This window comes from Arachis stenosperma, chromosome 7, assembly GCF_014773155.1.
Source record: "Arachis stenosperma cultivar V10309 chromosome 7, arast.V10309.gnm1.PFL2, whole genome shotgun sequence".
Lineage (NCBI taxonomy): Eukaryota > Viridiplantae > Streptophyta > Magnoliopsida > Fabales > Fabaceae > Arachis > Arachis stenosperma.
In genome coordinates this window covers 89,149,511-89,177,255 of record NC_080383.1, presented here as the reverse complement: position 1 = coordinate 89,177,255, position 27,745 = coordinate 89,149,511, and the positions used below count along the sequence as shown (strand labels likewise).

The 27,745-nt window shown below is 32.4% G+C and overlaps 2 protein-coding genes across 6 annotated transcripts; one reads left to right on the top strand and one right to left on the bottom strand.

Annotated features, from left to right (window-relative positions):
- The first annotated feature begins 1,218 nt into the window (after nucleotides 1–1,218).
- LOC130941316 (folate synthesis bifunctional protein, mitochondrial-like) lies at nucleotides 1,219–5,436 on the top strand. 5 transcript variants are annotated; one of them, XM_057869780.1, is made up of 6 exons: nucleotides 1,219–1,636; nucleotides 2,510–2,852; nucleotides 2,945–3,024; nucleotides 3,096–3,237; nucleotides 3,604–3,922; nucleotides 4,010–5,436. In XM_057869780.1, the coding sequence occupies exons 3-6, from the start codon at nucleotides 2,959–2,961 to the stop codon at nucleotides 5,082–5,084; spliced, it is 1,602 nt and encodes a 533-aa protein (XP_057725763.1). In that variant the 5' UTR covers nucleotides 1,219–1,636; nucleotides 2,510–2,852; nucleotides 2,945–2,958; the 3' UTR covers nucleotides 5,085–5,436. The 5 variants fall into 5 exon arrangements, with proteins under 5 accessions (XP_057725763.1, XP_057725761.1, XP_057725759.1 ...); XM_057869778.1 differs by having other exon boundaries at nucleotides 2,739–2,852; nucleotides 3,604–5,436; XM_057869776.1 differs by having other exon boundaries at nucleotides 3,604–5,436.
- Nucleotides 5,437–6,567: 1,131 nt separating this feature from the next.
- Nucleotides 6,568–12,056, bottom strand: LOC130941442 (phosphoenolpyruvate carboxylase). Its single transcript, XM_057869945.1, has 11 exons — nucleotides 11,901–12,056; nucleotides 11,310–11,505; nucleotides 10,570–10,961; nucleotides 10,390–10,474; nucleotides 9,617–9,839; nucleotides 9,421–9,524; nucleotides 9,234–9,327; nucleotides 9,002–9,156; nucleotides 7,915–8,913; nucleotides 7,446–7,832; nucleotides 6,568–7,131 (listed from the first exon to the last, which is right to left on the bottom strand). Exons 2-11 carry the CDS (start codon nucleotides 11,475–11,477, stop codon nucleotides 6,829–6,831), a joined length of 2,910 nt encoding a protein of 969 aa, XP_057725928.1. The 5' UTR covers nucleotides 11,478–11,505; nucleotides 11,901–12,056; the 3' UTR covers nucleotides 6,568–6,828.
- Between the last annotated feature and the right edge of the window lie 15,689 nt (nucleotides 12,057–27,745).

Sequence of the window (27,745 nt, the reverse complement as noted above, 5' to 3'; positions counted from 1 at the left end):
CTAAAATTGTGATTAGCTGAAAATCTTATTAATCTTTATTAAAATTATGCTGAAAATTTTGTTAAAAGTTTGTTAGAATTTCTATTTGTTCATTATGAGTAGAAGGAGGGGTTTAGAATAGTTCTTCTGCAAGGAGAAAGGGATCATTATCTTTTTCTATTGATAACTTCAAATACACGTTCAAGTAGTTGACTTATTGGGAGAGAAGAGAGCCATGAGAATGGATCTTACACAACAAGGATTAAAGGTAGAGAATGCAACGGTTGGGCCTTTAGGGTCTGCACTTTTTGACTCTGCTATTTCCATTTTTTCTGCTCACAATAAGTATGCTTTGTTCCATCGAGCATCGGATGCTACATTTTAAATTTTTAATATCATTGTCTAATAATAATTGATAGTTCTACTTTATATCATCCGTAAATCAAATAGCTGGATACTGAAATTCATTGATTTGGGAGGTGAAATGAGGAGAGATGTTTGGCATGCTTTGATAAGTGAAATTATAGCATAAAACAAGTTCACACATGAATATGGATGGACCTTGATTTTGACCAATCTTTTGTTATATAAAAAATAATTTTTTCATCTTTGTTTTTAACGAAAAAATAGATGAATTGAATTAACTAGATAAGTAGATGATTGAATATTTATTATTGGTTTGATTAATTCAATAATTTTTTTTTGTTTTTCGTGATTATCTTAAATTTCATATAATATTATAAATTTTATATGTATATAAATTTTGACCTTTGATATATTTTTTAATATTTGACTCGTGCATTGTATTTAAATGTGATTATGAGATTTTAATTGGAATTATATATTTATTTAAAATTTGATATGTTATTTTATTATAATTTGATTATTTCGGTTGAACCTCTAAACTGATGAATCAATAGTTCAAGCGGTTTGACCGGTTTGATTTTTAGAACCTTAAATTTTTTGCTAGATATGTTTTTTATTTTTTATTTTATTTTTGGGTATAAGCCAGATATGTTTTTTAAACCGTATGCCAAAGAGATTGAGTAAATGGGCTTGCTCACGTTCTCTCTACCAAAGTTAAAGCCAAGCCCATTTGTCGATGCCGGATACCCCCCTCGACCCTATCTCCAATTCCCCATCTGCCCCCTTCTTGATGAAATGAGGTGCATTCTGTCATCAAAATTTAGTCAAATTGTGTAACAAATGATTACCAAGGTTCTAAAAATCGGTTCCTATCGACCAGTCAAATCGTAAACCAAAGAAAAAAGCGAATTGGTCAGATGTAAAAATCGGAGAATTCAAACATCGCTCTTAAACTGTCAAATCGGTTGGAAATTGGTCGGTCGAACTGAACCATAATTTGGTCGGTTTTTTGAATTGAGCTTAGATGGAGTCGTTTTGTAGCACATTAGGGCACCGACGGTAACCCTTACCAGCCCCACCCCCAGCCCCAGGCTCCTGCCCCCTAACCAAAACACGCTCTTGCCTCCCTCACACACAGCCAGTCCGACCTCCTCTCATCAAGCTCCTGCTCCTCCGTCACTTTCGTCCAGCCACTGCCTGCTACCGCTGCCGACGAAATTGCGAACTTGGAAGCCACCGTCGCGGTGTCGCATCTTCCTTCCCCTCCATCGTGCAGCCACCGTTAATTATGGTTGATTATTGAATTTTCTGAAGTGTTGTTGCTTATTATGAGAAATGAATGATGTTGTTGCTAATTTTCTGTCGGTCTTGTTTAATTGTGAGTTGCTGAGTTAGGTTTAATTGTGAGTTGCTGGATTTAAATTTGAGTAGTTGAGTTAATAATAATGATTTTGTTAATATTTGCTTAGTGAGTTGCTGATTTTCTGAAATGATGTTGCTGATTATGGGAAATGAATGATGTTGTTGCTTATTTTCTGATGGTCTTGTTTAATTCTAAGTTGCTGAGTTAGGTTTAATTGTGAGTTGTTGGGTTTAAGTTTGAGTTGCTAAGTTAATAATAATGATTTTGTTAATGTTTGTTTATTTTGAGTTGCTGATTTTCTGAAATGATGTTGCTGATTATGGGAAATGAATGATGTTGTTGCTGATTTTTTGATGGTCTTCTGAGTTACTAAGTTAGGTTTAATTATGAGTTGCAGGGTTTAAGTTTGAGTTGCTGAGTTAATAATAATGATTTTATTAATGTCTGCTTTTTCTGAGTTGCTGATTTTTTGAAATGTTGTTGCTGATTATGGGAAATGAATGATGTTGTTGCTGATTTTCTGAAGGTTAAATTTTTGTTGGCTGCTGATTTTCTGATGGTTAAATTTTTTTGGCTCTATATTGAACATTATGTTTGTCATTTATTGTGCGATTTGATCTACTTTAGTTATAAACTTTGATGTTTGATGTTGTTTATGAACTTTTATTGATAAATTGTTGATAATTTATTAGGTAAAAGTGTGAAATTTTAAATTTTATTAGGTTAAAAATTATTAAATTTAAATATTTGGACTTATATGTTGAATTTTTAATAATTTTATTTAATATTTAATTAAATCAGTTGAACTTTGGTTGAATCCCGGTCGAACCATTAAACCAATGAACCAGTTAATTTACCCGTTCATTGATCGGTTCGGTTCTCGCAACCTAAGTGACAAGAGGCATTTTGGATATCATTGGGAACTTGCAACTGATTTGTGTAGCATACACACTTCACATGAGGAATAAAATTAGTACCTATTTAAACTTGAAGTCTTGATGGTGGCTACTTATATGATTAAGGATTATAGGAACAAAGTTGAATCTGAGTTGACTGATATCTGCACTGATATCATGGTTTTTATTGATGAATACCTTATTCCATCTTGTTCTGGTGGTGTACCTAGTGTCTTCTTTTATAAGATGTGAGTTGATTTTGTTCTCTCGTTTCATTCTCTCTGACGTCTTTCTATTTGAGGAATTTGGAATTTGATTGTTTTTGCTTTGTCATTTGCAGGAAGGGGAACTATTATGGCCGAAATCAAGTATGGTGATAAGAGAAAAGAGGCTGCTGATCAGTCCTTGAAAGCATATCAGGTTTTCTTCTATTTATCTATGTGCTTTGAGGGTTCTTGATATTGGTTCCTTACCATGCCGCCTTCTTGTAGTGTAATTCATTCAATAAACCAGAGCGGTGGCATATTTCACTTAAAAGTTTCTCCAAGACGGAAGCCTCTGCTCAGATGGGTATACTGAAGTGTCTGGGACTGCCCAGGCATCAGGTTTTCACGGCCAAAAAGTATCTTAATGGTAATGTTTAGAATTAAATTTCTCAACCAAGCTACCTTTTTGTAAAGCTTCATCAAATCTTTTTTTGTGATTGAATTTTCTATGACCATATACCGAAAATCAAATTAGATCCATGTGTGTGGTGAATTAGATATTGTAACTGTAAAAGGTCTTATTCCTGTATTAGTCATTGACTGGCTTTTCATTAGTTAAAGTTTTAAAAGCCAAAGATTCTCAATCATAAGACTTCGGAATCAAGTTGTAGAGCATGAATGAATTATTCCCCCCCTTTCCCCCCTTTATTTGTATGATTTATTCAATTGGACTGTTTCTAAATTATATATTTATTTTGTGGTCCTCATTGATCTGTTTTGATTTTGAATGCAGTATCGAGCTTCTCCTGTCTTCACACAGCACAAAATTCCTCAGTGGAAGCTCACTCACAAGATGAGGATGTGGTGATTGCTTTGGGAAGTAATGTAGGTAATAGGGTTCATAACTTCAAGGAAGCCTTGAAAATGATGAAGAAGTCAGGCATACAGGTCACAAGGCATGCTTGTTTGTATGAGACAGCACCAGCATACATTACTGATCAACCTTGCTTTATCAACTCTGCAGTTAGAGCTGTTACTAAACTAGGTCCACATGAATTATTGGCTGCGCTCAAAAGAATTGAGAAGAACCTCGGGCGAACTGATGGAATAAGGTATGGTCCAAGGCCAATCGACTTAGACATTTTATTCTACGGTAAATATAAAGTTAGATCTGATATTCTCAATATACCTCATGAAAGAATTTGGGAGCGGCCTTTTGTTATCGCCCCTTTGGTGGATTTACTGGGATCAGCTATTGACAATGATACAGTTGCTAGTTGGCATTCATTTTCGAGCCATTCTGGTGGACTATTTGAATTATGGGAAAAATTAGGCGGGGAATCACTTATTGGACAGGAAGGTATATGTAGGGTAATGCCTGTTGCAAATAGCTTACTTGATTGGTCCTTGAGAACTTCCGTTATGGGCATCCTTAATTTGACCCCAGATAGTTTTAGTGATGGGGGGAATTTCCCGTCTGTGGAATCTGCTGTATCGCAAGTTCGATTAATGATTTCAGAGGGAGCAGATATAATTGATATTGGTGCTCAGTCTACGCGACCAAAGGCATCTAGGATCTCTGTTGAAGAAGAATTAAGTAGATTAATCCCTGTCCTAGAAGCTGTAAAGTCAATGCCTGAGTTAGAGGGAAAGCTCATATCTGTTGATACTTTCTACTCTGATGTTGCTTCAGAAGCAGTTAGTAGAGGGGCTCATCTTATAAATGATGTATCTGCAGGGCAGTTAGATCCTAATATGTTCAAGGTCATTGCAGATCTAGATGTTCCTTATGTTGCGATGCATACGAGGGGGGATCCATGCACTATGCAGAGCAGTGAAAACCTGAAATATGATGATGTTTGCAAGAAGGTGTCCTCCGAGTTATATTCAAGGGTTAGGCAGGCAGAACTGTCAGGAATCCCAGCATGGAGGATCATTATTGACCCTGGTATCGGATTCTCAAAAAAACCTGAATACAATTTGGATATCCTCACAGGACTTCCTGCTATCCGAGCTGAGATTGCCAAGAGTAGCTTTGCCATCTCTCGTGCTCCTATACTTATTGGACCTTCAAGAAAGAGATTTCTAGGTGACATTTGTTCCAGACCTTCTGCTGTTGAGAGGGATCCTGCTACCATTGCTTCTATAACAGCGGGTGTTCTGGCTGGAGCTAACATTGTTAGGGTGCATAATGTCAAAGATAATTGTGATGCTGTGAAGCTTTGCGATGCAATTCTAAAACGTAAACGTTCGGCCATGGAATCTAGACAATGAATTTGTCACCAACTCTGATGCTGAATTCTTCTATACATGGACTTGGCTTTATGCAACAAAGCCATTGCTGAATTTGTTTGCCATGTCACTCGCATCTTAAGGTCATGTAAAACACTGACTGGAGCAGAGAAGCATGGAGTACAATTAATGAAAGTGTATGTCAAATGGGAGTAAAGCTTACACACCCAAAATAATCAGCATGTCCTTACCAGTGTTGAATAAACTTTAGTAATGAAGAGTGAAGATTGCGTTTTTTCTTTTTCAGAATAGAAAAAGTCCACCAATAAAAATTTATCATGTGCATTATCTTCACTCTTGACCCAATTCTATTCAACTAAGAAATTCCCATAAACCTTGGTCTTCCTTCGTATTTGATTCTCAAATTTTGTTTCAACATTTCACTTGTAGCTTTTGATTGACATATATTTTTGGTCATATATGTAAAAAAAGGATCTGTTATATCCCAGGAGGAGGAAAGGAAAAGAAAGGTGGATGTCAAAGTACTTACTTGCAGCAAAAAAGTAACTAATCACTCATGAAATAGTTAATAATCATAGGAAAAATGAATAACTTGAAATAAGATTCTTGCTTTTAGCTTTCCACGGTTTGGGACCATATATAGCCATATATTACAGGAGATTCCGTCATTTAAAAATTTTCAAAAATAACCTTAAGTTTGATGTTCCTTTCTTCTAATGAATATTGTTGGGAGCCAATAGGGGGGGGGGGGGGGGGTTGGGTTAGGTTTTGTTTTAATTTTTTAATTATTTTTATTATTTAATAAGGGTAATTTGGTAAAAAAAATAAAATTGAAGTAGAAAAAGATGATTTTATAACGTTTTGTAACGTTGAAGATGATTTTAATAAGAAGAAAAGGTCGGGGACGATTTTAATTTTCGCCCAAGACTTTAGGGACGATTTCAGTACTTAACCCTTCCATTTTCAAGTAAAAGCTAGAGATGCAACTCATATCCAACTCCGGAGATTCTTGACTTGCTTGTAAAGATTGAACGTTCCAAAGAGGAAAAGTTAAAGCCATAAAAGACAATGAGAGTAAATTTGCAAAGAAATCTTTCACCAAAAGGTTATTATTTTAATTTCCATGCATCACCAATAAAGCATGAGATGCTTCTTTTGTTAGAAATATGGCTGCATGTGATTCATAAGAGAATCGTTATGGCCAAACACATGGATGACACCATTGTTAATGAGTGATGGATGAAATCTTATATTATTGTATCTTAGAAATAGAGAGATATTTAGGTACCAAAACGCTGTTCTTAAAGTGGACTTTTGTATTCATCAAAATTTCAAAGCTTCTAATTTTTCTGTTGCTCAATACACTTATTTGAATTGAGATTACCATAGCCATACACTAATTTTGGTGTCTAAATTTCTACGTACAAGAAATGGAAAGAGTTTCATGAAAGATGCTAAGAACAAAAGATTATTGAAAAAAAGTAAAGTTTGCATAATTTCCGCATTGAAATATAACAATTCAGTTTCATTGACTCATTTTGTGTGGTAGCTAGCCTATAGCAAGCAAACCATATTATACAGCAAGAAAAGTAAAAACACAACACTACAAAGAAAGAAGAAGAAGAAGAACAGCACTCAGCTTTGGTGCATGTAACTAAATTTAGGATTTCTGAACAAACTTAGAGTCGAATAAGGGAAAAAGAAAAACAAGTAACACCAAATACAAGGGAAGGAAAAGGAGAAGGTTGCAATAACTCAAACTTTCTTAACCGGTGTTCTGCATTCCGGCAGCGATACCCTTCATGGTGAGGATGAGGGTGTCTTCCAAACCCGGAGCATATTCACTTGTTGGGTTCAGCGAGACTAATTCGTCGGCCGATTTGCTGATGTCTAATGATTCTTTAGATATGCGCGGGCGTGGCCTCACATTCACGTTGTAGTTCGGATCGCGGATGCGTTTCAATGTGTAAGCTTGGAAAACATTCAGGGTAGTGATGTAGGAATCACGCAGCCGGAGCCTTTGCTTCAAGTAGGGGTCACCTTCTAGAAGATCCTTGTGTCCAGCCACCTACAAAGTGCAGCAGAGAAACAGATATCAGCTTGCTGAATCACTAATTATCATTCAATGATCTTGAACTTTCTTGTGACATAAAAGTAATATGAAAAAGTGCATTTAAACAAGGTGGCAATTTACATGCATGCATATACCTTCATGTGAGATTGACAGTTGAGAATATAATCCAACATGTTAAATCATCTAACAATTCTTAACTATCAACTTTAAGTGAAGACAACTGCATGCGAATTTCCACCTTTAAACAAAATTCATTTTAGGGAATGAGTTGAAAATTAAGAAATGTTATATTGGAAATGTAATATTACCTGAAGGAGGAGTTTCTTAGTTTCTTCATATTTGTTCCTCAACTGCTCCCCAAAGGGCCATAAATCTTTAGAAACCAAAAGCCTATCATTCAGAGCAGCGATACCCGGATCGCCCTTCGCGAACACCATTTCCACTAAATCAATGGTGACTCTAAAGAAAGGCCAATTGTTGTACATCTCTTGTAGCATGTTGAGATTTCTAACATCTTTCTGAATAACATTTTTAAATGCAGCTCCAAAGCCTAGCCATACCGGAAGATGAAACCTTGTCTGCGTCCACGCAAAGATCCAAGGAATTGCACGCAGAGTTTCAATGCCTCCACTAGGCTTTCTCTTCGCCGGTCTACTTCCAATGTTCATCCTTCCGTACTCTAACTCCGGGGTAGCCTACAATCATCATATGAGATCAACAATGATTAGTTACTTAGCATGGAAAGTTGATGGTTTTTATTGTGTGAAGATATCTTACTAGGCGAAAGTATTCGACGAATCGTGGCTCCTTGAACACAATTGATCGGTACTCCTCTGTGGCAATGACGGCCATCACATCCATAAGCTGACGCCATTCCGGCTTCGGTGCAATTGGGGCGTTCATACCGTGCTCTAAGGTGGCAGCAGTGAACCTTTGAAGTGTTCTGAAGCACAAATGCTGCTCCCCGAATGACTGCTCAATTACTTCACCCTGAACCGTGACACGAAGCGATCCATGGACAGTGTCCGGAGGTTGGGAGAGGATAGCAAGGTGAGTAGGCCCGCCTCCTCTTCCAACCGTCCCGCCACGACCATGGAACATTGTTAGCTTGACCCCATACTTCTTGGCTACCTTTATAAGATCCTCTTGAGCCTTATACAGCTGCCATGCTGCAGAGAATCTTCCGGCATCTTTTCCGGAATCGGAGTACCCAATCATGACTTCTTGTTTCCCATTGATCCTGTTTCTATACCATTCTACCGAAAACAAGCGAGCCAAGGCGGCCGGAGCAGCCTCGAGATCTGCAAGCTTCTCGAACAACGGGACAACTCTTAACGGATGCCTGATCCGGCATTCGCGTTGAAGAAGCTCAACCGCCAGCACATCGGACGGTGCGGTTGCCATTGATATGATATAGGCTCCGAAGTTATCTGCTGGAAGCTCTGCTATGACATGAAATGTGTCCAGAACGTCTCTGATTTCTTCAGTTGTTGGAAGGTCAGGTCCAAACAACGGTCGCTTCCCGCTTAATTCTTCTAGAAGCCACTCTTGTCTCTTCTCCTCCGACCATTCCTGGTAGGATCCGATTCCCAAATGCTTTGTGATGGCGTCCATCACGTCCGTGTGACGGTCCGACTCTTGCCTGATGTCAAGCCTTACTAGTGACAGTCCGAAGGTGGAAACTTGTCTTAAGAAATCAAGAAGGGTTCCGTCAGCAATTGCGCGATCGCCACAAGCACACAGTGATCTGTAACATAGCTCAAGAGGCTCCAGGAACTGCAAATATTGTTAACTCTCGTAGTTAGTATTTGCTTCTCAAAACACACTGTATTGTGTTAAACTCTTGCTTTCAAAAACAATATACCTCCTCCACATTGGTGAAACTTGCTTCCTCTGGAATGTCAGAGTACCCCTGAGCGAGTAAATGGCGAGACCGCTCCCGAGTCTTGTACAGTCTATCCCTCACATCACCCAGTATCACACGATACGGTTCATTTGCCGGAATCTTTTTCCAGAATTCTGCATCACAAACACATTTTCTAAGTTTCAAGACAAGTAACCTTTAGCTCCATTGCAATGTAACCTTGCATACATACCTATATAGTGCTTTGCAACTTCATCTTTCTTGAATGATCCGTGAAGTTCGTCCGCGCGAACGCGTAGCTCATCGTTGCAGCGCCACATAGACAGCTACAGAAATAACAACTGAAATCAGGAAAATGAAGCCAAAATAATAGATCATTGTTTATAAAGAAGCATGCAAGATTGAGAGGTGTAAATTACTTCAAACATAAGATCTTCTATCTGGGAATAATACAAATTAGCAGCCATCATTCTAGCTAGTAAGCAAACATCCCTTGTCACTTCAGGAGTCACTCTCGGATTACCTGAATCATCATATCAAACATGAATTATATGCTGACGCTTCCATTTTTAATGTACATTGAGAGAATGTTTCTTGCAACAATTAAGATCATACCATCGCGATCACCACCCATCCAAGATGAGAATTGAATAAGAGGAGCATTGTAAGGTACACGCTCATTTATCCCTATGTTCTTCAATGCTGTGTCGAGCCGACGCAGAAATTTCGGCACGCCCATCCAAATTGTTTCGTGGAAGTAGCTCATTCCTGCTCTCATCTCATCTTGTGGTGTTGGAGGAGTTCTCCTGATTTCGTCCGTTCGAAATGCAGCTTGAATCTACACAAACAAAAGTTACATAAGAAGCTTATCGGAGATATAATTCTCTGCAGAACAACTTCAAACACAGATGATTAATAAAAATGCTTCACCATGTGAGAAAATGAATATTGGAATTACTTTAGTTGTCTTCGTTTTTTTTTTTAATTCTTCAATTGTAATAAGCTCCACTATAAGTGTTGAGCTCTTTCTTTCTTTCAAAAAGAAAAAATCTTGGAATTATAAAGAATGAAGCACTTGATACCATTGTCTATATTCTTGATTGAATAAATATCTTAGCTGTATATTTTTAGTACTATTAAAGTACACAAATTAAGAAAGAAAAAGAAATCACCAAAATTGCTTTCTAGTTTGAATTGCTGAAATGTACTTGTCCTGTTCTAATGGAAAAGATCAGATAGCACATGAATTACCAGTTTATTTTAAGTGCGAATATTGTAATTTCATATCTAAAGGTGCAATTGAATTGATTATAGATAGTTTAGGACTCCAACATTCTATCTAACAAGAACCGAAATAAGAGATAGATTCGAATGATTTCGTCACTTACCTCCCTCTGCAGAGCCTCATCAAGCTCCTGCTTATCATCAGGAGTGATGTCTTTGGCGTACAGCTGAGATAAGCAATTCCGGATCCTGAAGAAAGCATCCAAAATGGAGAAATCAATGTCAAAACAAATAAAATGAATAAAATTGAAGAATATAGCAGCAAAACTATATTCGATACAAACCTTCCATGCTTTTGAAGCAATGATCTACGAATGGATTGAGTAGGATGAGCAGTAAGAACCAGATCAACTGTCTGGTTCTTCAGCGCATCGAAAACTTCCTGAGGGGACTTCTTCAGGTTCAATACAAGTTTCTTGAGAGTTTCTTCAATGTCTGATTCAGTGGTTGCATTGTTCTCATCCACAAAATCACCCTTCTTCAACTTGTTCCTTCGGCGATGAGCAATCTGAACTTCTTCGGCTAAGTTGGCAAGGTTAAGCATGTGTGAGAAGGACTTGGCTACGACAATAGAGTCCCCGGCATCTAAACTGGTTATCACTTTGCCAAGTTCTTCAAGTTTCTTAGGATCATGCTTCCCTTCATACTCAGCAGAAAGCTCATACACTTCTTGAACCTTCACAAGATGAACAATTTTAGTACCATCACTGTGAAACAGTTTTCCAGCTCATAATGTTAAGAGAATTTCAATATAACAGAATCTAGAAAAGAAAAATTGATCATATATTCTATGATTTTCCCTTTCTTACTCTAAGATTTCCTCTAATAGAAGGCCTTATTTCCTTAAATGTTTTTCAAAACCAATAATGGACCCAACCATAGTATCCCACATAATAGAAATTTGATCACCAAACAAAAACATTGAAATAATAACCAAAACATATCAAAACGTTGAACATTAAATGAAATCACTGACAGGGTTTGAGAATTGACAAAAACAAAAAAAAAGAAACTTTAAACTTACCGTTTCTCTGAGATCTTCACCATGTAAATCTTGAAGAATATCAAGGAAGCGATCCAAAAGAAGAGCATCATACTCAATAAGCTTATCATCCTCACTCACTTTTGCTGGTGCCAATTGCCTCAACTGTGCATCAATTGATGCCATCTTCTCCAAATTCCTATTCGCCATTTTTGCTTTCTCTCTATGTCGTTTCACTCTGTTGAGTATTCACAAAACACCATTTAAAAAGGGTCTCAAACAATGATCAAAACGAGAATCAAAACCCATAGAAACACACAACAGCATCATGTTAAAAAATTATGAGAAAGCACAGAGCCAAATCAATGAAGCTAAAACCAAGGGGCTAATCAAAAGAACATCCATAGATTCTTAATCCAAACAAACCCTCCCAAATAATAAGGAACTTAAGGAGACGTTGACATCTACAATTTGATATCTGCATGACACGTGTAACATGGACAAAAAATAAATAAAAATGTTCATACAAATTGGGTTATGAAAAGGAAAAAAAAAAAGAGATCTTTGCATGACCCCATGATGAATAGTTAATAATAATCCTATGCTATGATATATACGGTTCTTAATTATTACCTTTGTCTATAGATACGAGGAAGAAGAAGCACTGAAGAAGAAGAAAGAAGCAGTGTCAGAAGAAAGGGGAGATAAGAGTGAAATGCTTTTAAGATTGATGTAGCAAAGTGATGAAGCAGCACTTGTCTTTATATACACAAAAATGGTGGGGACGTTTGTTACATACACGAACAAAATATTTTTTTTTGTTTTTTATAAACTACATATATATTTTTTCCTTGTAGATATTTAAATGTTTAAAGAAAGAAAAGTGTTGTGCTGAGGCCTGAGGTGAATCTAGTCATCATTATTCGATTTGAGGTCGAATATGCCATTCTCAGTTTCCAATGATTCTTTACTTTTTCTTTGATACTTTAATTTGGTAATTTGTATGCAATTTTTTTTAACGAAAATTATTGTGTCCGTTGGTTTTGATTTAAATAAGGGTTAAGTGCAATTTTTTTTTTTTTGTGATGGGTTAAGTACGATCTTGATCCATATAATTTAGGCTAAAAATTTTATTTATTTTTAATTTTTTTGTATTTAAATTTGTCTATAAGATTCAATTTAATTTTAAAATTATTTTTTGGACTAAAATAACTTTTTTCTCTCACCTTCTTACTAATATTTTCTATCATTGTCGTAGTCCATTTAATCAAATATTTGGTGGACAGTAACAGTGGCTGAGATAATATCATCATGAAAGAAGCAGAGAGTTCTTTGTTACACCAATAGAAAACAACGACGTCATTCATCTCCATTTTTATTTAACTACACACACATCAAACACTTAAAAAACGCAAAAGAAAATAAGAGAGAAAACAAGAAAAAGAGAGAAAAAAGAAAACAAAACAGTACGACGAGACCAAAAAATAAAGAAGAATGATCGAGACCGAAAAGCACTACGAAAAATACCACGACAAGGATGAGAAGCAGCTTGACGACCATAGCAGAGCAGCACGATAAGAATGACAAGTAAAATAGCATGACAAGATTGGTGGCGAAGTGGCAAAAAGAGAGGCACGATCAGAGTCCGATAGCGCGAAAGCAGCGGAAATGAAGAGCTGTGTTGTCTTGAGGAGGCAAAAACGGTGACGGTAGCATGTGACGTCCTCCCTCGCCGGCATCATCGCCACTTTCCTCTTTCCTCCCATATCTCTTCTTTCGATTCTTGCATCGTTGTTTCTGTTTTGGAGTGCACGTGCTCTCTCTCCCTCTCTCTCTATTCCTCTATCTCATCAAAGAGAGTGGTAAAGATGCGGTGGTAGGAGCGGTTTTAGGCACTGCCATCTTCCCTTTCTCTTTTCCTCCTCTTCCTTTTTCTGCTTCTTTTTCTGTGCATCTCTCTTTCTCTCTCTAGTGACAACTTCTCTTCTTCTTTCTCTATTCTTTTTTTTAGTTTTATAATATTTTTGTTAGGAATAATTTAGTCCAACATTTTAAGATTTAGGTAAAAAAGATTATTTTGAAATTAAGTTAAACTTTAAGGACGAATTTAAATAAAAAATATTAAAAATAATAAAATTTTGACCTAAATCATAGGGACCAAAATCATACTTAATTCTTTAAATAAAATTGACTTCATTTATAATATCCAAGGGATTCAATTTTTAACCTTTAATAAACAATTATTTATGTTATATGTGATTTTAAAACATTATCAGAAATAGTGATACTATATGTACAAGTATTTTTATAATTAAGTCCAATTAAGCTGGTGTAAAGTCAGTAAAAAAATTCGTGCATATGTTACTATTCTTTTTTTTTTGTATTTTCTGCAACACACAAATTTTGATTGGAGAACACAAAAATTTATTGATATAGTATACAAATTTTTGAAGCATAGCATAAAAATTTTTGCACATAACACAAGTTTATCGATATAGCACACAAATTTTTGCACATAACACACAAATATTTACTGCAAATATATTTTGTTAATTGGGTGAATTAGTGTTCTGGATATGTAGTCCTCTAAAAATTTGTATGAATGTCTATGCTATGCACCAAAATTTTTGTATTATACACTAAAAAATTTATGTGTTGTACATATTTTATTGGTAAAAATATTTTTGCAAATAACACAATTTTTTCACATAGCACACAAATTTTTGCTGCGAATGTATTTTGTTAGTTATGTGAGTTATTGTTCTAATTATGTAGTCCTCCAAAAATTTATGTGCTGCACATAAATTTATATATTATGCATATTTTATTGGTACAATATATAAATTTTTGCATAGCACAAATTTTTTTTGCTGCGAATGTACTTTGTTATTTGGGTGCTATGCGTATTTCATTGATTAAGGGCTATGAAGCACAGACACTTCGATGAGTTGCTGTATCCGTATCTCAGATATATTTCGGACACAACACTCATCGACACTCGTCTGATACGCATGTCTGCTGTGTTCAACCGTGTCTTCATAAAAAATAAAAAAATCTTCTCTGGACATGCTTAGACATACCTAAATACCATTACGTATCAGTGTGTCTAGTCTTATTCTTAATATGTATTCTTGAAATAAATTTAGAAATGGTATATACTATTATTTAGGATAAACTATTATTTTGGTCCCCAACGTTTGGGCCGAATCTTAATTTGGTCCTTAACATTTTAAACATCCTATTTCAATCCCAAAAAAATTTTAAGCGGGTTTAATATTGTCCCACCATTAAATTTGACACAAACAGTTCACATATTGAAGAGCCAATAACATTCGATTTCAGTATGTAAGTAATATTGATCCACCAATGATCACTAATATAAAAACTTTTTCTTTGATTTTGAAATGTTGGTAATTGATTGTTAGGATTTGGAGTTTTGTACAAAAAGAAAATTAAGGAAAAGAAGTGTTATAAAAAAATTTTGGTTATGTTTTCTAACACATGGAAGAAGATATGACTTAACTAATAACGTTATTAACGTCTACGTCATTTATTTTGTTAACTATTAGTATCAAATTTAACTATAGACCACATTGAACCTATTTAAACTTTGTGAGATAGAAATAGAATATTTGAAACGTTAGGAACCAAATTAGGATTTAGCCTAAATATTGGGACCAAAATAGTATTTTATTCTATTATTTATTAAAACAAAAAATATATTAAATACTTTATATAATTAGAATAAGATATTAAAAATAATTTTAAAATTGGTTTATATTTTAATATCAATAAAATATCAAAATATCATTATAATTTATCTAAAAATATTTTAAATTATATATATATATATATATATATATATATATATATATATATACACACACACGTGCCTCATATCTTATAAAATTTTAAAATTTATGTATTAGTATGTTCTATGTCATATCCCATGTTCGTGAATCATAGATTAGGAGAAGAAGATGAGACGATGAGGACGATGATGATAATAATAAAAGAAAATACGGAGAAAAAGAAGAAGACAACTATGACGAAAACAACCAGAAACGGACTCAAGTTAAGGAGTGAAGAGGGCCTTGCCTCCATAGACTCATAGAGTTAAAAAAAATATAATTATATATAATAAATATATTATTGTCCCGTTTGTTATAAATTATTATGTTGTCTTTATTTGTTCTCATTCTATTTCATCTTGCCAATTTAATTTAGTATTAAACTAAAAATACATAAATAAATTGACTTAATAAAAAATTAATAAATAATAATATATTTTTTTAAAATTAACCTATTAATTAATTATCAAATTAAAAGTTAATTTTTAACCATAAATAAAACATTAGTACCTTTGTTTGTTATAAAAACTAAAAAGAAAAAATAAAAAGAAATAAGAAATAATATTATTTATCTATTAATTAATATTTTTTATTTTTATTTTTAAATATTTTTAGTTGTAACAATTGTATATTGTTAATAAACTTTTTATATCTTAAATATTATAATAATGTAAATAAATTTTTTAATTGAGTAGGAGATAATTAATAGTTAGAATTTGTAATAATAAACTTTTAGATATCTTAATTTATATTATATATAACTTTTTTAATTTATACCTTTTATATAGAATGTAATCTATTTAGAATAAATTATTTAAATTAGCATATACGTTTAATACATTTTTTTATAAATGTGTGTAAAAGTAATAACAATAAAATTAGTTAAGATGATAAATTATTTATAATTTAATTAAATTGAAGTTTTGGAAATAGAAATTTTTTTTTATAAATTATATATAATGGAAGGTATTTTGAATAGAAAGTTGTGATCAACTTTTTTAAATTTCCATACCCCCATTTTATATAGTATAATTAAATATAAATAGATAAAAGTATAAATATAAATGTTAATGTCAAACAAAATTTATTTTAATATAATTTTGTCTTTACAACTAAAATTTTTTGGATTCGTCACTAGCAACGAGAATGACGATGGTAGTGATAGAAGTGATGATGACAATAACGTTAAAAAAAAATGCGTAAAAAAAGAAAAAGATGATTATAATGACCACGATAACGATAATGAAGGAAGAGGAGGAAAAAAAAGAAGATAATGATAACGAAGAAAGAAAAAAAGATAACTATAATAAAAAAGAGCATGCCCTAAATTTGAAAGAAAGGAGCGTATAAAAACTTCGTTAAAAATTTGGTTAAAAATATGCTTGGACGTCTAATATTTTTCTATAAGAAAAATAAAATCGTATCCTAATTATAAGAATTATAGATAATAAATTGTCTTAATTAAAATAATAATAAATATGAAAAAATATCCAAACAAAAGATGCAAACTTAAATTAATTGTACCTCCATTTAAGCTGCTACTATGCTAGGACTTGTCTATCTCTGATGAGTTTAGATAGTATGCAAAAATGTTATAGATTCAAATTTTATTGTCATTAACAAATAATAAAAATAAAAAATCCTATAGAAAAATTATTTTTATCAGATAAATATATAAATCAATGCAACTAACTTTAAGCAGGTATTTAGACAATAGGAATTGATTTGTTTAAATATTCTACTTATGCATTGTCATAATTTTGATTCAATAATCATAACTCTTTAGGTTTTTTCTTCAATAATAAATGTATTAAAACGAATAATTAATTTCTATAAAATATTTTATGAAAGAGCATAAGAGTCAATCTGATATTTAGACTCACAGAATCTTTAAATAATTTTTTTAGTCATATTAATCATATTAATCAAATTAATCAAATTGATTCTTTCGTTAGTCATATTAATCAAATTGATTTACGTTTTATCTTTTAAGAACTAATATAACTAAAAAAATTTTTTTAAGACTAATTTAAAAAATAAATGATCTTTTAAAAACGAATTTGACTATTAATTCTTAAATTAAATTCTATAGTTGATTTTAAGGTCCAAGAGCCCTTAAAGATTCAACTACTTTAAACAGTTATACCATCCTCATATTTTAGGAGGTTTTTTTCATATAAATACAAGGGTTTTGTCATTTTTATCTTATGTTTTAAGAACATATTTTAAAAATAGCAATATTACTTGATAATAATTTATATTTATATTTACAAAATTTTAAACATATAAAGTACATCATTTACATTTATATTTACCAGAATTTATATACATAAATTAACATAATATGTATTTAGCTTATATTTGCTAAAATTTATATATATAAATTAAAAAAAAATTATTTGTTAAAAATAATTTAATATTTATACTTGTCAATTATTGGCTAAAATTACTAAAATCTGTTAGCTCTCAAAACTTTTGGTTTTAATGACATTATAAAATAAAATTGACTAAAAATGTTTAAAAATTTAAAAACTTTTTTATTATTATACCCTTAATATGTATTCTTAGTGTATAAGTTAATATAACTAAATCTTATTTTTAAATATTTGTATTTTGTATAACTTTTGAAATAATAAGGGATAACTAAGTCAAATATTTTCACTTACATATTAATTAATTAATATATGGATGGGTTTGTGAATTTTTTAAACTTTGATGGTAAATATATACAAATTAAATCATATTATTATTATTATTATTATTATTATTATTATTATTATTATTATTATTATTATTATTATTATTATTATTGGTGAATTTTATTCAATTTTCTCTTAAATAAAGGGTTCATTATTGTCTATGATATATTTAATAACTATTAGATAAAATAAATTACGTCACTATAATTAATACTAATTTCTAATTTAATGTAAATTTTGATAACTTAAACTAATTGCCTATAATAAAATTTTTCTTTGCAAATTACAAGAGTTATTAAAAAAATTAATTTTATAATTTTCCATTTTTTAAAATAACCCAATTATTAATTAATTCCAAAAAAAAAAACAAATAAAACGAAAAACCAAAAGGCAGTTCTTCCATTAAAGCCAAAGTGCAAAGTTTTTACTAATGGAAAAATTTTTGTTTTCACCTAATATTGTCATGCAGATCACCATGATTACGATATACAAAGACGAAGTTCGAATCTCTTTTAGGAAGAGGTTAACATAAAAAACACAACTAAATAAAAAAAAAAAATTAGAGAAGAGCCAAATCCTAAAATTAGAAAACTTTATAAATAAAATCTATTCATTTGAGAGGGACCATTACCCCCTTCATATATACTAAACTTGGCCCCTAATGACATACTCAAATAGTAATTTCTTGGAAGAAGTTTTCATTTTGTACCATCAAATGCTTTACCACTACAGTGCATCACAATGCCTACAGCCTATATTTTCCCTTTCCTTCTCAAAGCAACAAAGCATGTTCTACACTCTCAGATAATTTGAAGAAACTAAGTAAATCCATGCTCAAATTTTCAAAAGGGGCTATATATTGAATTGACTTGCATCCTATTTAATTAACCACATCACTGTTGTTCAATTAAAAATACAAATATTTCTTCGATTAAGAAAAAATTTGCGGTTTGACTATGAAAGAATCGTCTTTGATTTTTTTTTTTATTTGTTGTTTTTAATTTTTGCGTTTTTTTAACTAACTAATAAATAGATGGTTTAATTTGAAAAAAATAAAAAATTTATAAAAAGGGACTTTTCTAGTAAGTTTTATTATTTGTAAAAAAAAATTATTATAATTAATTAGTTAAGTTATCAAAAATTTTTACAAATAATAAAACTTACTAGAAAACTTTTTTTAATAATAAAACTTTTTTTTACAAATAATAAAACTTTTTTTACAAATAATAATTTAAACTTTTTTACTAATAAATAGAGAAAAATTCACTAGAATAATAATTTAAATATAAACTTGTATATAATAAGAAATAAGAAAAATTATAATATAAATAAGAAAATTTCTAACATATTCTAGAATAAATATACTTAAAATTTCAAGTTTTATTTATTAAATAAACTAACTAAGTGTCTAGTATATTACTGGATAAATTAGACATTTTATTACTATAGTTTAATAACAAAATTTTTTGCAGAGAGCTGCCAACTGAATTTTGGTTTCTTCATATTTGTCTAGTTTTTTTTTTTAAAGTTTCAACCTACTTTTCTAAATTTATCGCATGTTGTTAAGATACGTTGTTGGAGACTCCACCGATTGCAAACTCAAAAACATGTTTAGACTTGTCAAAATCTACCGGACAAACAGCACTACTAAAACCATGCATACGCTCTATATTCTCAACACCAAAGACCTTTCCAATTGCATCGTTTAGATGAGCCAACACTTTTGAAGAAACTCCTTCAGCCGCAGCATGTTCTTGATCTTTAGGTAAATGTTCTAATATTTGCTCCTACACAAGAAAAAATTAGATTAGTGTATACAAAGTTTTAATTTATAAAAATAAAGTACATGTTAACCTAAAACAAACAACATAATACATTTACTGCTAAATTATGTCCACTATTTACATAATTTTTATTCTTCTTCACCAGAGTTGACATAATAATTTCTCTTCGACATACAGGTCTTCCTATCCTATTATTATACATACAATTGCAGCGTTAATACTTGTTTTAGAATAACCACAAATACAATTAAAAAAAAAGTTGAAATACCATTTCACTTGCTCTTCTTGTATTGCTTTTACTACCACCAGTATGTGATACTTGAAGTTTCTCTCGATTCTTTCTATTTTGCAAGTATTGTTTCTAAAATTTGTAAACACAAAACTAAAGGTAATATTGTTATAAAGGGTTAAGTACTTTTTTCGTCCCTAAGGTTTGGGGTGAAAATCAAATTTGTCCCCGACCTTTTTTTGTTATTAAAATCATCCTCAACATTACATAACGTTATAAAATCGTCCTTTTCTACTTCAATTTTATTTTTTTGACCAAATTACCCTTAACAATTAACAAAAATAATAAAAATAATATTAAAAAAATAAAAGCAAAAACACCCCACACTCCAGTACCCCACCCTCATCCCCAATCTCAATTTCTGAGTTCCTTCCCCATCCCCTTCCTCCTAATCTCTTCAAATCCAAGAATACTCATTCTTTTCTCACACGATGCTGCTACCTCCGATTCTCTCACATCTCGGTTTTCACGAGCTAGCAACGACGGCGCCGTCGCTCCCCGACACTGCCACCACCACTTCCACCGCATGGACCGGTACATCCACTATCTTCGCTCCCTCTGACTCCTCCCTCCGCACATGCTTCTCTTGCTCCGTTCCCAGCCTACTCTGCGAGCACATAGTTCCAGGCCTGTTCACCATCGATTACCTTCGTAGACTCGCTTTCGACACCAAGATTGAAACCTTGAGCCTTGGCCCTCTACCTTCTAGAGGCCGTGCGCTCCCACATCTCCGCCACCGTGAGGTCTACGGGATCTTCACCTGCAACCGCATCCTCTTCAACCACGCGCAAGATCACACGGGCTATTGGCCGGATCAAGATCGGGCTGTAGAGACCAGAGAAAGCTCTTCTTGCCAGCGTCGAGTCCCATCACCCACAGTTGTGACAGCGTCAGCAGCAGTAGGTTCCGCACCGTCACTTCCTTCCTCCTCTTTTCGTTCTTTCTTTTTTTTTTTATTTTTTTTTAATTTTTGAAGAACATAAAAAATTTCTATTATTGCTGATTTTATATTTAAAGTTGCAGCTGATGATGATTATTGAATTCTTGTTAAGTTTAAAATTTCTATTGATTTACTTTGTGGTGGTTGCTGTTGTTGAATTGACTGAAAATGCTGAATTTATTGTTACTGAATTTGTTGTTGTCGTTTTTGAATTTGAATGTGGCTGTTACCGAATTTGGTTTTTGTTTAAGGGGAGAAGAAGAATTGGGGTTTGGGGAGAGGGAGTTTGAAGATAGTAGGAGGAATAGGATGGGGGAGGGAACAGGGAAGAGAGATTGAGGATGAGGGTGGGATACTGGGGTATGGGGTGTTAGGTGTGGGGTGTTTTTATTTTTATTTTTGTAATATTATTTTTATTAATTATTTACGGTAATTTGGTCAAAAAAATAAAATTGAAGTAAAAAAAGACGATTTTATAACGTTTTGTAATGTTGATGATGATTTTAATAACAAAAAAGGTCGGGGACGAATTTGATTTTCACCACAAATTTTAGGGACAAAAAAAGTACTTAACCCTGTTATAAACATAACAAGAATAAACGATAAGAGTAATAAAATAAAAAAATTAATATAACAGCGCCATTAAAATTATTATCTTTGTCTTAATATTTGTATAGTGATGAACAAAAACCGCCTATTCAATAGGAGATATATCTGAATCAATCTTAATTGCTAGAATTTTTTCTTTTATTTTATTAGGATAAAAGTAAATATTCCATAATGAATATTTGTAGGCTTTTCATCGATCACCCAATACCTTTAGTGCCCATTTAATGCCAGCAGCATAACAAAACTCAATTTTCTTTCAAAGTATTTATACAACAAGTTAAAATTCATAATAAAAATATCATTATTTATAATTTTTTTCATAGTTATTACATCACAAAATCCAATCAAAGAGTTGAGAGTTACAAACATCCAAAACCAAACAAACAAAAAAGACATAAATATATAATCACACATATTTAATGCACATCTATCATAATAATAACCAAACAAACAAATAAAACATGAATATATAATCACATATATCTAGTGGACATTTATCATGACAATAACTATACAAGCAAATTGAACATGAATATATAATCACACATATCTAGTGATAGACATCTATCATAATAATATTTCTAATTGCAGCATCTTATATCTTAACGTATCCACCCCAACCCTTTTTTAAAATATGAAAAAACACCTCTTAACATTTCTAAAATAGCATGTTCATTTCCTCACTTGTTTTTCTTAAAGCATTGTTTTCTACCATAATTTATAACCATCATTAAAATTAGAGTTATATAACATTTTAAGTAAAAAATAAAATATAAAAAACAGACCCAACAAGTAAGTGAATAAACAAGCTAATCCAATACAAATTGGGCAAAGCAAAATTATTTTTCATAAGAGAATAATAGATACAAAAAGTATTGTATGTATATTTATAATTTAAATCATATATGTTGAGTTAAGTAAACAATAATAACATTTTTAGTAATGACAAATATAATTTTATTTGGGTTGATAACTCAAATATATTGTTGATGTGTGATTTAGTGTTACAGGCCTAAATTATTAGTGTGTAGCCTTAAACATAGAAGACAATCAGTCCAAAAATAAAAGCAAAGTGATTCCAAGGCTGCTGAATGAAATTGAATCCAAACTATGAGTTCAGTATATTGTTTTCATGAAAAGAATAGCAACTCTCAACTGGGATGCTATGTTACTTTGGGTATTGCACAAAGAAAAAAGAGGAGTTCACTTTTTTACCAAACATCTAAGAAGAAAAAGGTGCTCTATCTCTCATTAGACACCAAATCAGAAGAAAGAAAACCAAATGTCTAATCAAAATATAATTAGAAAAAAAGGTAATTTATTTTTATTTACATGCATATAAATTGCTTGATAATATCTTCTTCCTTTTGCACATCCATTTCGGAAAATATGGAGAAATATGGTGGCAACTTTTCTCTGCTGTGAATCAATGGCTAATATTGTTTCTTGGAGTCAAAATACAAGATTAATAACTTGAATTTATCTGTTGAGTTTGAAAAATTTGAAATTTTATGATGATCAAATATTATTAAAATATTAGTTAGGAAATTATTAATTTGTTAATTGCTTCAAATTGTTTGGTTAATGAGTTTGTTAGTGTGCAGATTTTAATTAATGGGTCAAAGACAATTTAAGCCCAACTTGTTATTCAAAGATAATTGGCTCTTAAGCTAAACCATTACATACTATGTGGCTGAATTTTAATAAGGAAATAAAACAAGTGAATTTTTAGGAACAAATTGGGTGAAGATGAAAGCAAAGCAAGGAAAAAAGCAAGAATGGTGGCTCAAGTATATGACCAAGAAGAAGGAATATATTTTGACGAATCCTTTGCACCAGTGGCCCGAATGGAAGCAATAAGACTTCTCCCTGCATATGCTGTCTATTGTGGCTTTAAACTTTTTCAAATAGATGTGAAATGTGCTTTCTTGAATCGTATTATTGATAGGGAAGCGTATGTAGCTCAACCTCTTGGTTTTGAAAATAAAGAATTTTCAAACCATATTTTCAAGCTTTCTAAAGCACTCTATGGTTTAAGGCAAACTCCAAGAGTTTGGTATGAAAGACTTAACTCTTTCCTTTTGAAAAATAATTTTTAAAGAGGCACCACAAACACTACTTTATTCATTAAGAATTCTAATGATTCTTTTATCCTAGTTTAAATTTATGTTGTTGACATAATTTTGTACCCAGCCAATGAATCACTTTGTGCTGATTTTGGTAGACTCATGACTAGTGAATTTGACATGAGTATAATGGGTGAACTTAACTTTTTTCTTGGACTTCAAAGAAAACAAACTCCTAATGAAATTTTTATTCACCAAGAGAAGTATGCCAAGGAACTAGATTAAAAGTTTGGAATGAAGAATCCCAAACCCATGGGCACTCCCATGCATCCAAACTCACGGTTAGAATAGAAAAGGGTGAAACTGAGAAAAATGTTTATGAGACTAGGTATAGAAGAATGATAGGTTCTCTTATGTATTTAACATCATCTAAACTGGCATTGTACAAAGTGTTGGAATTTGTTCAAGATTCCAATTACAATCTAAAGAGTCACATCTTTCTACAAGTAAAAGAATCATTATATATGTTCATGACACATCCAACTTTAGTTTATGGTATCTTAGGTATGATGATTTTTCTGCAATTGGTTACTGTGATGCAAATTTTGCTAGAGATAGAGTAGATAAGAGAAGTACTTTTGGTATTTGCTATTTTCTAGGCAGGTTTTTGAATGTATGGTCAAGTAAGAAGCAGTCTACAGTGGCACTTTTCACTGCTGAAACTGAATATATTGCTGTTTTATTTTACTGTTCCCGACTGTTATGGTTAAAAACTCAATTAGATGATTACAAATTGAATGTGGATAATATTCTCTTATTGTGTGATAACATGAGTGCTATTAATATTTTCAAAAATCCTGTTTTGCACTCAAGAACAAAACATATTAAAGTGAAATTTGACGGAGGAAAAATGTCGGTAAAGATTTTCACAAAAATATCGCGTTGCAAGTATAGTTCTAAATCGATAATTAAACCTCAATCAACGTTTAGATTGTTTGTCACAAATACAAACCCAATAAAATTAACCGAAGTATTCAAACTTCTGGTCATCTCTCAAGAAATTGCAGGAAAGTGTATTTATTATTGGTTATGAAAAAATATATTTTTGGGTTTGTAATAAGAAACAAGAAAATAAAATGGCGAGAAAATAAACTAATAACTAAGAAAGCTCTTAGCAAGGATTGAGAGTTAGAAGTCTTATCCTCATTATCATCGTCAATTGTGATGGTAAATATGAATTGCCTTCACTTAGTTAACCTCTAACCAATGAAGGAAGGTCAAGTACATACAATCAACTTGAGTTCACAAGTCCTAGTCAACTCATAGTGAGAGACTAGTTTTAGTGAAGTTCAAGCTAACCGACAATCTTCAATCACCAATAAACAAAAGACTTTGGATAACTCAAGAGTCTCTAAATAATCAATCCAAGTCAAGAACATAAAAAGCTAAATTAAAATCTACCTAAGCATTTTATCAAACACTTGGAAGGCACAAAATAAAAGCATAGAAAAGTAATAAGAGAATATAAAATCAAGGACCAACAATTGCAAGGAATCAATAACAACAAATGAAGAAAGAAGCAATAAACATGAAATACCTCAAATTGCATTAAAAGAAAATTGAATCTAACAATAAGGGTTCATAAACTAAATTGGGAAAATAAAGAAATCAACAAGAGAAGTAGATGAACTAAAGTACTAGAATAAATAAAAGTAGAAGAAAACTAAATTAAAGTAAGGTGGAAATCTGAATTAAAGAAAAAATAAAACTAAAAACTCTAAAACCTAGAGAGAGGCTAGCCTCTCTCTCTAGAAACCTACATCTAAAACCTAAAATTGAATGAATGAAAAGTGATTCAATGCTTCTCCAATTCGTCCTACTTTGCAGCCTCTTGTCTAAATTTTTGGGCCTGAAACTAGGTCAAAAGCAGCACAGAAATCGCCCCCAGTAAATTCTGTTAATTGCAGCACGTGACGCTCATCACACGTACGCGTCAGCCACACGTACGCGTCGCTGAACGAATTCCAGGTCACGCGTACGCGTCACTTGCCTGCTGCACCGGTCACGCGTACGCATCATCCACACGTAGGCATCGAGGCCAGATTCTGAAATACTTGATTTCTTATGTTTCTTCCACTTTTGCATACTTCTTTTCCATCATCTGAGCCATTCCTGCCCTATAAAACCTGAAAACACTTAACAAACTCATCACGGCATCGGATGGTAATAAGAGAGGATTAAAAATTTGTGATTTTAAGGCCAAAGAAGTATGTTTTTAATCATAGCACAAAATTAGGAAGGAAAATGTGAAACATGCGAATTCCATGAATAACTGTGAGAATAATGGATAAAATCCACTCAATTCAACCTAAAATACACCATGAAATAGTGGTGTATCAATATTTCACTCAATAATGGAACATGTTTAAAAGAAAAATATAAACATTCAATTTGTTAAATCAGATGAATAACTGGCTAATATATTCACTAAACCCTTGGCTGAAAATAAGTTTTGTAAATTAAGAATAAGTTTAAGCATACTTAGTTATGATTTCTTGTTTTAACTTTGCTGATATGTTGTTTGAGGTTTTTGTCTCTCAGGTTAGGATGAAATATTTCTAGGCAAGTGAAGAGTTTTCATCAATGAACATTGTATATGGTCTTCAATTTTGAATGAATTTCATGTGGGCCAACCATTTTCTCTAGATATCAAGTGGTTCATTGTGTTTCCTTAAACACAACCCTTTGGGCCAAATAAGAGTTGGTTTGTGTGTAAGTAGGCCTCATTGGTTTTGTCATACATTGAAAATTTTTGTTTTGTCTTTTCTACACTTAATATTTTATTTTAATAAAATATCTTTTCAACCATCGGTCAAATCTTTTCAAATCAAGTACTCATAGGGTTCTAAACTTCTACTTTTTCAAGAAAACTTTAACTAGTTACAGTTGCATAACATAAATTCTTCATATATCTTGCATGCCTCTTCAATTTTTTTTCATTCTCATCATTTCAATTTTCTTGAAAAACTACAACACCATTGTGTTATTAAGATGGGAAAGAAAACTACAACCCGTAGAGGCATGTTCTCTCATCAACTTTCCAGAATCTCTAAAAAATCTCGAGCACCATCTCACTCTCATGATCTAAAATATTCTCATATGCCCTCTCCATCTTTCTCACCTCCTAGCACAAACCCGATGGCTCGAACCAAGATGACGGCAAGGCGTCCCTCCTCCTCTCAGAAAGTCAAACCATCAAGTGCTCCTTCACGACAAACTGCTTCAAAGGGAAAACGTTCAGCCACTGAAGAAGAGTATCTTGAACCACAAAGACCCAAACCTAAGTCTGTTTCTCAACGCTCTCAAAGAGGTAACCCTCAGATCCCTCTTCATTCAGTTAAAGAAGCTCCAAATATTGACCAATTTGCTTTCAAATCTCATTTTGCTATCTCTCATTCTCACTTCAACCTTCACCATTTCACTTCTACCATGAACTATGAGTTCTATAGACAAGTGGTTGTTCACCGACCCTTGTGCCCTACGTATCTTGCTGAGTTACTTGCTTTGGAAAAGAAAGGAATCACCTTTGGAAAAAATATAACCTTTTTGGACTGGAATCATCTTTTTAAAATTAAGAAGCCTGTTTACTCTGATCTTGTCTGTGAGTTTTATGCAAACATGACCTATCATGATGAAAATGTTCATTCTTATATCAAAGGCGTGAGTTAAATATGAATAGTAAAACCATTAGCGATGTCCTAGGGTATTCAGATATGAGTGCCAATTCTTATACCTTTGGAAATAGGATGAAGGATTAGGTATTTCTTACCAAGATGCCCTAGCTTCTGTTTGTGAAAATATATCTCTAATTGATGGTCTCACTCCTAAGCATAAGGCTCTAGGTCCGGTTCGTGCTCAATTTTATCGTATAGTGAATCACATAATTCTTCCTCAAAGCGAGTCATACCAAAGAGTTTCATTTGTGACACACTGGTATTGTATGCTATCATTATGCAAATTAATTTTTTTTGTTGCTTATTTAATGATGAGGCATATGCATGATTGTATAAGGAGTGATAAAAATGTGTCACTTTCTTATGGCATGTTTCTAACCTGTATTTTTGAATTCTTTAGTGTTGACCTGACCAATGAAATATTTGAAAATAAAAACTCTTATCTAAAAAGGGATGGTACAATAAAACAACAAAAGAAAGGATCCATAAGATCTGAAAGAGTGGTC

What these genes read in the sequence shown, in the direction of transcription:
- LOC130941316 (XM_057869779.1), top strand. Translation starts at nt 2,959, where the DNA reads ATGGCCGAAATCAAGTATGGTGATAAGAGAAAAGAGGCTGCTGATCAG. An exon ending in AGTCCTTGAAAGCATATCAG is followed by an intron (nt 3,025 to 3,095) that starts GTTTTCTTCTAT and finishes GCCTTCTTGTAG; the next exon opens with TGTAATTCATTCAATAAACC. An exon ending in GGCCAAAAAGTATCTTAATG is followed by an intron (nt 3,238 to 3,603) that starts GTAATGTTTAGA and finishes TTTTGAATGCAG; the next exon opens with TATCGAGCTTCTCCTGTCTT.
- LOC130941442 (XM_057869945.1), bottom strand. Translation starts at nt 11,477, where the DNA reads ATGGCGAATAGGAATTTGGAGAAGATGGCATCAATTGATGCACAGTTG. An exon ending in GTGAAGATCTCAGAGAAACG is followed by an intron (nt 10,962 to 11,309) that starts GTAAGTTTAAAG and finishes CATCTTGTGAAG; the next exon opens with GTTCAAGAAGTGTATGAGCT. An exon ending in TTGCTTCAAAAGCATGGAAG is followed by an intron (nt 10,475 to 10,569) that starts GTTTGTATCGAA and finishes TGCTTTCTTCAG; the next exon opens with GATCCGGAATTGCTTATCTC.